At 37.6% G+C, this 11846-nt stretch overlaps 1 protein-coding gene across 3 annotated transcripts in view; it reads right to left on the bottom strand.

Moving 5' to 3' along the window:
• Positions 1-11846, bottom strand: part of LOC106881852 (uncharacterized) — a 30352-nt gene that overhangs the window by 9427 nt on the left and 9079 nt on the right. For 2 of the 3 annotated variants that reach the window (XM_052966841.1, XM_014932367.2), the window contains exons 2-3: positions 9349-9494; positions 4791-5003 (exon numbers count right to left, since the gene is read on the bottom strand). In XM_052966841.1, the coding sequence (XP_052822801.1) occupies positions 4791-5003; positions 9349-9409 (274 nt within the window). In that variant the 5' untranslated portion in view covers positions 9410-9494. Of the gene's footprint in view, positions 1-4790; positions 5004-9348; positions 9495-9580; positions 9618-11846 lie in introns of all 3 variants that reach the window. The other variant, XM_052966842.1, reaches the window with a different exon arrangement.

Below are 11846 nucleotides of genomic sequence, written 5' to 3'. Positions count from 1 at the left end.
ATATATATATATATATATATATATATATATACATGCACATTTCTATATAGAAGTTATATGCTGATAATCTTGCCCTTATAGATTCTATATTAGAGCTAGAGTAGAAATTTTAGGTGTGGAAGTAAAATCTAGACTCTAAGGGCCTTAATGTTAACTTAACAAAGACTAAGGTTTCAGTAAGCAAGAAAACAGACAGGCCCCTACCCACTACAGGTAAATGTTGAATCTATAGAAAAAGTGTAGGCAGGAATTCTACATGGTGTACCCAGTGCAGCTATGGACAAACAAGATGTCCTGTGAAATAATAGGAAGGTTATCAGAGAAAGTAGTGCTTGTATGTGGAAGAGAAACCATAAAAACTACAGATACTTGGGAAATCAATTTTCTCAAATGCCCTGGAGGCTCTTTAGAGATAGTGGATAATTTCTGCTACCTAGGGGACCAAATGAGTAATGGGGAGGATGCACGAAGAGTGCAACAGCTGAAATAAGAATAGGATGGAGGAAATTCAGAGAGCTTTTACCTCTGTTGGCAGCCAACTGTCTCTCTCCAAGTGAAAGGAAGATTGTACGATGCATGTATACAACAGCAATTCTACATTGTAGTGAGACATTGGCCCTGAATGTAAAGGACATGTCAAGGCTGGAGCAGAATGAGGTTAGTATTCTCCACTGGTTGTACAATGTAAGTGTACATGTGTGACAGAGAGCTAGTATGTTGATGGAAAATTTAAGCATAAGAGGAATTAGAGTCTGCTGGTTTGGTCATGTGATGTGGATGGATGTTGACAGCTCCATAAAGAAGTGTTGTTCACTCAAAGCAGATGGAACTCAGAGGAAGTGGGACAAAGTGCTGAAGGCTGACCTCAAGACACTGAACCTTACAAAAGAGACATCAAAGGACCAAGATATTTGGTGCCTTACTGTACTCGAGAATACTCCACAGCAGAAGTGTTAGTGCCACTTCCCCTGATGAAGGGGATTGGCCTGCAAGAGAGCCTTGTGTCAGTGTCATGTAGAAAGTACTAGTGGCGACACCACATAAAAGTGCTCCTGCTATGTTAAAAGCACAACCTGTAAAGTGGTTGGTGTCAGGAAAAGCATCCTACCATAGAAACTAAGCCAAATCAGACTGGAACTTGGTGCAACACTTCAGCGTGCCAGCTCTGAGGAAACTGTGCGACCTATGCAACATAGAAAATGGACGTTAAAGGAAGATGAGGAGGAGGAGGATGATGATGAAGAAGAAGAAGAAGAAGAAGGAGAAGAAGCATCTGTATCATCAGAATGACCATCATCTTTTAACGTCCTCTTTTCCATATTTGCAAAGGTCAGACAGAAATGGTTGAGGTAGATTTCCTATGGCCAGATGCATTTCCTATCACCAACTCTCAAGACAAGGAAACACACCTGCAAGCATACATATTTATACCCACACAATGCACTTCTTCGTAAGGTTTTGGTTTGCCTGGGACTATAGTAATAGACACTAGCACAATGTGCCATACAGTGGGACTGAACCTAAAATTATGTGGTTGTGAAGCAGATTTCTTAATGCGTGTGTGTGTGTATGTGTGTGTGTGTGTGTGTGTGTGTGTGCATATGCGCACGCATGTGTGCTGTGTGTTTTAAGATCAATGTCCTTTTATCAGACCATACATGAATATTTAATGAACTACCTTGTTTTCTACCACCTCTCTCATGATCGAACAGTCCAAAGGATTACCTGTACACACATATTTAATTTGAGCTAGCTCTGTCTTCAGTGATGGTCACACACAATTGATCTTGCAGCTACCTATTGATAAAGTGTTATCAGTGTGAGAGGACAGCAGCTGTCATTAATGCCAACAAAGATAAGAGAGACATTAATGTGGACATTAATACCTGCTCGGAACATAAAGGATTGGAGCAGTCAGTGTTTGTCATGTGTGTGTGTGTGTGTGTGTTGGTGCATCCATGTGTATGTGTGAGAGCATATGTGTATTGTGTTTCTTTGTATGATCATGCTGGCATGCATGTGTTTACATGTGTGTGTATGTGTGTGTGAGTGTGTTAATTTTTACAAGAAAAAGATTGACAGTGACGTCAAAGTTTCAACTCATCAATCTGATGATTGATGGTAAGCTGAAGTTACAAAGTCACTGTCAGGCTTTTTCTTGTAAAAATGAATCTTAATGGACTCTGCTGTAAAATACTGAGTAATTATTCAGCTTAATGTTGTTGTTTTATATATATAGCCTAACATAAAACCAAGTGTTAATATGTGTGTGTATACACACACACACACACCCATCATCATCACTGTTACCATTGCATTATTATTTTTATGTTCCTCATTGTCTTGATATTTGTTTCTTCATGCTGACATTGGTCAGATAAGTCAACAAGACATTGCTATCCATCTCAGTATTATACCTGGATATATTCAAACTGATCCCTTTATCTGGATTGTTATATTCACAATATTTCACCTGTTGTACCTTCTATCTTTCTTCAGGTGCCTGTTGAAATCAGTAACATCCCTGGAACATTAAAAGTGGGTGTGTACTCAGGGGCTGAACTTGTACCCACCAGATAAGCTGCACTCTGTGTACTCTACTTTCCATGCATTAAAAGAATGATAGGATTTTCCATAAGGGGTTTACCTGCCAATTCACTGCTTTTAACTCACTTCTTCAAATCACTTGAAGAATTAAGCAATTTTAAAAATAGAAAATAATACATTCTGTTCAATAGTAGTTTCAAATAAAAGTGTTTTCACATTTACTTAATTCTGTTGTCCTTATTTAATATTTCAAAATTAAATATAAATCTTTAACACACTTAAATATTCTCTTTTAATAGCACTGTCAAAACTTATGGTGAAGACAATGATGATGATGATAGTGGTAGGTTACTGCAGTGTCTAAATATCATATATAAATCTTACATTGTGTCTGGCAAAGATAAAGCTAAATCTGCATAAAATAAATAATAATAATAACAACAACAATAGATAATTTTAGTATAAGGTAATAGATTAAAGTGGAATATTATCTCCATAACAAGTGACATGTACGACTGGTGAGAAATCAACATTGAATTGTTGGAAGATTAGTTCAAGTATTTATTAACAAGTTTGGTGCCAGAGAAGACAATATATCACTCAAAGCATTAATATCACTCAAGTTACACACACAAACATGCATGCGTACACGCACACATACACATGCACACACACATGCACACGTACACATTTTTTGAAAATTCCTTTCTACTTTAATTCAATGAAAACTAAATTGGCAACAAATTCCATTAAAAACCCTTTTTCATCCTTCAGTGAAGAAGGAGAGACAGTCTATGACTGCATGTTGCATGAAGAAAGTCTTCTTTGACTGAGTAGAGCTACTGAAGAGAAGGAGGTGGCTTTTATGCTAGGAGGAGATAAGAAGTTAAAGTATAAGAAAAAGGGGCCAGAACATGTAGAGGAGCTACATGGTTACTCACGTTATAGAAAAGGGGTTGGATGCTTAAGGTATACAACGAGAAGAAGTGAACAGGGACAGGAGAACAGGATGTATGAGTGGGAAGAGGTTGCATGAGGGTATGTGAGATATTTAGAGATAGGGCGTGGGTGGGAGTGTGTGAGAATAAAGAAAGAAGAAGTGTTGAGGGATAGGTAGGGGAAGAGTAGGAGACAACTTTAAAGATTGAGTAAGGTTGATGAAAGGTATGACCAATAATATATAGGATTTGGAAGAGTCGGAGAGAGTAGGAAAGTGCAGGAAAAGTGGTGGTTGAAAAGGATCTACAAGATAGTAATGATATAGTAGACAAGGGGAGGATGAGAGAGAGAGAGAGAGAGAGAGAGAGAGTGATGTGTGGTAGGGGAGAGATTTCTTTTCTTTATTATGATAATAAGATCTGACATAGAAGGACAAAACATTAAAAAGAAAATATTCTGAGTTTTTTTCAATTCTTTTTTTTTTTTTTTTTTTTTTTTCTTTACACAGAAATATATCAAATTAAAAATTAGATGATTTTAAAATTTACATTTCCTTTACATTTTTCCTTGTTGGTCTGCTGTCCAACGGCTACACCCCTGTTTTTTTTTTTTTCCTCATGGGTAGATTAAGTAGGGACACTCACTCCCAACTTCCTTACCACATCCTTCCATCTTTTCTCATATATAGTGTGGTAGGGGAGAGAGAGGCAGTGGGGAGAGTGAAAAATGTATAGTGTTGGACAGAGAGATAATTTGGTGACTCAATGTATAATGGAGGTGGAGAGGAGGAGAATATTAAGAAGAAAGGAAATGGTTCCGAGTGGTATGAAAGACAAGTAGTATCAAGAAGAACTGGTGAAGCATGCTTTTTTGCTCACATTTACTTACAGCAGCAGATTATTGCAGTTTGAGAGATGATGGGAGGCGAAGATGTCTTAAAGAGGAAACTGAGCAGAGGACCCACCTATGTATGTGTGAATATATTTCTGTTGTACAAATTTTTTTGTATTATTTGATTCCATTAACCTGTAATTCATTTAATATATGACTTGTTGATTAAGATACATGTTTAGGATTAAAAAACATACATAATATAAAAATATATTCCATAAAAACATTTTCTTCTTTTCTTTGAACTCCCTAACTTGATTATTTGCTGAGATACTTACACAGACTCTGAAACAGACAAGCAAACAATCAAGCAAATAAACCTGATGAAAACAGCAGCACCTAATTGATAATTGTATGTGTTGCACGAGAGAAATGTTAGTGTTGAGATATTTTAAAAATCTTTATTTACTTACGTATTGACAGTTTTGTTACAACAAAAGTCTGTTCTTCCTCTGATTCTATGGTGAGTAAATGAGCACCCATTTCTTCACAACTTGTTTTTGCTTCATAATAGGAACTATTTACATTAAAGTCATAGTAACAGCTATCTGTAGAATCAAAATAAACTTTCTGATAAGGCTTACTGCCTTTGCATGTGGAGACATCTTCATCGCATTTGTTGAGACCTTAAAAACAAAACAATACAAAATACTCAGATTTGAACTCAAAAGTCACACACAGCTAAAATTCCACAATTTTATTGACCCCAAAAGGATGAAAAGGTAAAGTTGACTCTGGTGGAATTTGAACACAGAGTGCAGAGAGGTGGAATAAATACTACAAAGTACTAACAATTCTAACAATTTATTGTCTTAGTATCTACACATGTGTGTGTATTTGTGCATATACATGTATATGTACTTGTGTATACATAATATTTAGAGCCTACTGAAGTAAACTGCTCCATTGGTGTGGCATATATACTATGATAAAGAAAGCTATATATATTGGTCAAATATTGGTATCACGTTTCAGGAGAGTGGGTAAGTCAATCACATCGACGCCAGTGCTCAACTAGCTCTTAATTTATTGATCCTGAAAGGATGAAAAGCAAAGTCAACCTCAGCAGAACTTGAACTCAGATGAAATGCAACTAAGTGGTTTGCACAATGTGCTAATGACTATTTCAGCTCGCTGCTTTAAAAAGTATTTATTAGTTATAAGCATGTAACTTTTATGAAAGAAAACAATTATTAATGTTTATGTTGTCAAGAAAAATTCTTAAAAATTCCAGATTTATATATTCTTAGTGAAATGTGATTTTCAAGATTTTTAATGTTTTACTCATTACACAAGTGACACCCGTGCCAGTGGCACACAAAAACACCCATCAACCACTCTGAGAGTGGTTGATGGTAGGAAGGACATCCAGCCATAGAAACCATGCTAAATCACACTGGAATCTGGTGCTGCTCGCTTGCTTACCAGCTCTGGTCAAACTGTCCAACCCATGACAGCATGAACAATGGACATTAAATGACAACGATGAGAAGATGATGATGATTTGTATCCCTTCCCTTACAATGCACTCCCTCCCTCTTTCTCCCTCTCTCTCTCTCTCTCCATCTCTTCTTTGTTTATTACTTCTATTTGTATTGGTCTTCTTCTTTTTCTATCCTTTTAACTTTTCCTCTCCATTCTTATCTTCATTGGTTTTTCAGAGTCTTTCACATTATCATTTCATTATTTCATTTAGTACTTTTTGTCTTTTTCCACTCTGTTGCTTTCACTTTCTTTTCTTACAATGCTGCCTCTCTCTCTCTCTCTCTCTCTCTCTCTCTCTCTCTCTCTTTCTCTTTCCTATGTCTATTCAATTGTTTTCATTAAAAATAAGTGATTACAAAAATTCTCTTTGTGATACTTTGAAAATATTTGTGAAAACTTTCACATTCATCATATCAAAATTCCATAGAAAGTTTTCCTTTCAAGTTTCATTCTGTTATGTAATTAATATCTTAGCCATGGTCCTTTGGATAATGAAAGCTTTGGGTTATTTTCTGTGCCAATGCTGACTTTGCATTTATTGTTAGGTAATATACTGATTTTGTATAACATATTGGTTACAATGCCACAATACAATATACATACTGTGCTGTTTGTTGCCACATTAGAATTTTTCAACTCAACATGGGGCCTTTCAAAAAATATGCACCTGAAACCGAACACTTGACGGCAAAAGGCACAACTGCAAAGGAAGAGAAGGCCAACGGAATCAGAGGAAACCAGGGCAAAAGAGCTGAAAGAAATGCCTGACAATGCTTGTAAGCATAGAGAACATGATTCTGTTTCTGCTACACATGACAGACTGACTGGGGTATCTTAAGAAGAGCATAATCTACTTCAAAACAATACACTGAGCCAGTTTTCATTCTGTGAATAGCTGGATGCCGACTGATGACCAGTGTTAAATGGACAGACTATGCAGAGATATATCTTATGCAAAAACAGCAGGAGAATAAGCTTAAAAGCCCAGGAGAAAGTCTGTTAAGGGATTACCAATGAAGGCCAATTTCAATGACTTTTAAGAACAGCTGTACTCTCTGTTATGCATCCACACAATGCAAGGAATCTCTTTGACAATATTTGCTCACACAGCAAAGCTTTCAGATGCCCTGTTGAATTGAAATATCTATGTTGCTTTTAGGGGAAGGTAAAATTAGGCAAACTGCATCCTCCTCTACCAAATATTCTTAGGTACGTCAATGCTGCTCGTTCAGAAAACAGTTTCGCAAGAGATATACGTTCATAGTACAATGTGGTGGCATTGGTTTCTTTGGTTTGCAGTGAAACCAGAGCTGCAAGGATTTCATGCCATGTCACAGCAGTGCTGGACAAGCAAACATAATACGGACGAAGCAGGAAACTGGTATCTTAGTCTTGCAGCCTCGCTTGTACTGGTGTGACGAAAAAAAGCAGCGAGCACATTTGGTCAAATTGTTGGTGCTAGAACAGGTACCCAGTGGTGGAAACCATGCAAGGACAGACATTGCAATACAATACACTTCTCACATTTGTCCCATCTGTCACACAAACTGTCAAATCTATGCCAGCCTGGAACATAAATGTAAAAAGACAATGATGATGACAACAACGATGATGATGATGATGATAACGATGGACATGTCCTCAGCCATATCATCATCATTTAATATCCACCTCTCATGCTGGCATGGGTTGGACTATTTGATAAGGAGCTGGCCAGTTGGGAGCAGTCCAGACTCCACTTGTCTGTTGTGGCATGGTTTCTACAGCTGGATGCCCTTCCTAACATGCCAACCACTTAACAGAGTGTGCTGGGTGCTTATGTGCCACTGGCACTGGTGCACTTATGTCACATCTCCTGGCCCCTTGTTATTTCTTCAGTGATGCCCATCATCTGAAAATCCTTTCTCACCATTTCATCACATGTCTTCCTGGGTCTACCCCTTCCACAGGTACCTTCCACAATTAGAGTTTGTCACTTCTTTATGCAGCTGTCCTCATCCATATGCATCACATGACCAAACCAGCAGTCTTCTCTCTTGCACATCTGATGCCTCTTACACCCAGCTTTCCTCTTAAATCATTTACACTCTGTCATGCATGCACACTTACACTACCCATCCAGCCCATGTTTCACTGCCATGTAACATAGCTGGACATATACATGCATTGTACAATTTGCCTTTCACTCTGAGGGAGAGGCCCTTATGCCTGGAGCAAGAGATTTTGCTTCTCAGGTAAAAATGAATTAATTTTAGATTTAAAAAAAAAATCAGCATCACAATATGCATTAATATTTAATAGGAATTCAGGCAGTGAGCGAGCAGAAGCATCAGCACACTGAACAAAATGCTTGGCAGCATTTCGTCAGTCTTTATGTTCTGAGTTCAAATTCTGCTGATATCAGCTTTTCCTTTCATCCTTTCAGGGTCTATAAAATAAGTACCAGCTGAGCACTAGGGTCAATGTAATCAACTTAACTCTTCTCCCGGGATTGCTGACCTTGTGCCAAAATTTGAAACCAATATTTAACATGAATTGAAAAAATATAAAATAATCATAAAAAATATATTGTGACTTTTTATGGTTGGTGTGATCTTGTTTTCTATAGACTTAATAAAGTTTTAAACATTAACTCAAATATCTTTATAATCATTGGGAAATATACTGAAAAAAAAAGAAAAGAAAATAATAGAAAAATAATAGAAAAGAAAATAATAATAAATTTGTTTATGTCAAGCATTTAAAAACTTGATAATTCATTTTTAACTGTGGAACTTGAAGTAAATTATGCAATTAATAACAGCAATTAAATATTGGCTAGAAAAAGTTGAAGGCTACCCATGTGACTTGGACATACACCTTGTGTAAACATGACTGATGTTCTACCCTTGTACCCAAGTAACCCTTCAAAATTCTCTGGGAGCAGCCTTTCACTTTTCCTACCCAAAGTGTTTTATCACCTGATATATCTATATGCTATTGTTTATACCCTTATCTACTTTGAGTTCCTGCCTGACACGAGTCCCAGGCTCAGCTGGCTCCGGCTGACAGTATCCGGTATGGGCCCCTATCCAGGGTTACGGAAAGGAAATAACCTTCAAAGAAATCCAGAGGGGAGCCCTGAAGGCGGTTTAGTGTTCAACTCGACACTCTTCCAGCAGCTCCTGCAACCAAGCTGGTGCCAAACGTAATGCTCTGCACTTCTTTGGACTACGTCAGTAAGGTCGAGAGAGGAATCCTGACGATTGGGCTACCCAGGATTTTCTTACATCTAGCCCAGGCCTGCACAAAACTGGAGAGGAAATGACACGAAATGTAAACACCAGACTGGATTATTTTATGTGCAACTCCATTGTCTGCTGAGACAAAAGGATGCCAACAACTTTGAGTTCCACTGTTAAAAACAAATTATTTCATGTCTCTCAAGGTTTCTAAATTCTTATAACATAATAAATTTGTAAATTGAATAAATTATTTAAAACTTACAGTCAGCAGTTTTCAATATTCCAAACATGCAATATATTGTTATCCACAGAGAAATGGCCATCTTAGAGAAATAAGTTTGCTGGTATCTTTTTCTGAGAAGTTTATGTCAGTGTTGGAAGAATAAGCAGCTGTTGTGGTGTGAGTAGCTGAAAGAAGAAATATTTACATTTGTTTTTGATGTTGACCATTGATTAGTGGTAATAATGGCTTGAGAAAACAAACTGTGAGATACCTTTATGGACATGGATAATAAAGTGATGATTCTTCATCTGAAAACAAAAACAAGAAAGACAAGCAAAGGAAAGTGATCAATAAAACGATAATTCTTAATCTGAAAGAAAAAAGAAGCAAAGTTGATAAGACAAACACTTTTTTTATTCTCATTGAATCTTCTCGTTAAAGGTGTCCTTCATTTAGAACTCACAATTGTTCATTGTCATTGGTTCAGGTATGATACAAATGTGGCTCTGTGGTTGACAAACTTCCCAACCAGGTAATCTCAGCTTCACTCCCACCATGGGCACTTGTTTTCTACAAGAGCTTCAGGTTGACTGGATTCAGTCGGGAAGCAAATTTCTTAACCACACTGTCACACCTGCGCCTATTATATATATATCATCATCATCATCATCGTTTAACGTCCGCTTTCCATGCTAGCATGGGTTGGACGATTTGACTGAGGACTGGTGAAACCAGATGGCAACACCAGGCTCCAATCTAATTTGGCAGAGTTTCTACCGCTGGATGCCCTTCCTAACGCCAACCACTCAGAGAGTATATATATATATAAATATATATCTTTTATTTTTTCTTGTTTCAGTCATTAGACTGCGGCCATGCTGGAGCACCATCTTCAAGAATTTTTAATCAAATGAATTGACCCCAGTACTTATTTGCTTTGAAGCTTGGTTCTAGTTGTATTGTTTCCTTTGGCCACATTGCTAAGTTATGGGGGCTTAACCACATCAACATCAGTTGTCAAGCAGTGGTGAGGGACACACACACAGAGACACACACAGACACACGCACAGACACACACACACACATACACACACACTATATATATATATATATATATATATATATATATATATATATATATATATATATATATATATATATATTCATATATATGAGATTTATTTAGTTTTGGTCTACCAAATCCACTCAAAAGGCTTTAGTTAGTCTGAAGCTTGAGTAGAAGACACTTGCTCAAGGTACTATGTGGTGGGACTGAACCTGGATCCATGTGTTTGGGAAGCAAACTTCTTACTACATAGCTGGTGCTTATGTATGTATGCATGTATGTGTGTGTGTATATATATATATACACACACACACACACGTATACCCAGGTAACAGACAAAAATTCAGAGACATTCTAGCTCAAAGACTCAGTTAACTGACAGAAATTCAATGATATTGTAATGGAAGCCTCTGATGATAGAGAGGAAGAAATAGGGACATATAACTTAAAGCACAATTGGAAGTTCCTGTGAGACAATCTACTGAGGGCTGCAGACCAAATCCCAGCTAGGCTGCAAGTGACATGGTGGTGGAACAAAGAAGTGGACAGAATTATTAAGGCAAAGACACGGGCCTGGAAAGTCTGGAAAAATGGAGGAAGCAGAGAATTGTAGTCAGAAGGGAAGCTAGGCAACAGGTTTGCATAACAAAAGGAATAGCCAAAGGTAAGAAATTTGCCAATGTTCTACAGTGTGAGGATCAGAGGTATGAGATGTTCAAGATTACAAAGCAGTGTATCAGAGAAAATAGAGATGTGGTGGGTGAGAAATGTGTGTGAATGGATAACGGTATGCTTGCACTTGGTGACTCAGAGAAGAAAGATGTGTGGAAGTGTCACTATGAATGGATACTAATTGTGGAAAATGAATGGGAGGAGAATATTGAACCAATTGAGGGACCAGCCATCAGAGTTGATAGGATAATAGATAAGGCAATTAATGATATGAAGTCAGGGAAACCCCTTGGGCCATCAGGAATCACTGCCAAGAGGATTAAAATTTCCAGTGGTGTAGGATACAGTTAAACCATCTAACCCATGCCAGCATGGAAAGCAGGCATTAAATGATGATGATGATTATTATTATTATTGAGTGAGAGAGTAGCCCATGCCATCAAAGTGACACTGGGGTAAAATATACAAAGTCCAGTATACTCATCATAACTACCCGTCTGATAAGGGTACACAAAGCACATGCATCACAACTATATGTGCATGATATGATGATCTCATATCAAGATAAACAGCGCATGACCTTGCAGGTGGGGCCCAGTTAGAATTTCCTTGAGGTTGAGTGGCCATCCTGCTCAAAAGGTCCTTGAATAAAGGTTGTTGAACGAAACACCAGTGTTTCCAAAGGTGAATTATCCAAACCCCAAAGAATTCCTCTCAACACATGCCTGTGATGCTCCCCCCCTACTACTTCTGCTCGTGATCAGAGATACACCTATCGTCAGCTACCAAGGGACATGCT

The sequence above is a fragment of the Octopus bimaculoides genome, chromosome 4, assembly GCF_001194135.2.
Source record: "Octopus bimaculoides isolate UCB-OBI-ISO-001 chromosome 4, ASM119413v2, whole genome shotgun sequence".
Classification (NCBI taxonomy): domain Eukaryota; kingdom Metazoa; phylum Mollusca; class Cephalopoda; order Octopoda; family Octopodidae; genus Octopus; species Octopus bimaculoides.
The sequence above is the reverse complement of the archived record's forward strand: the minus strand, read 5'-3'. Positions and strand labels throughout refer to the sequence as shown.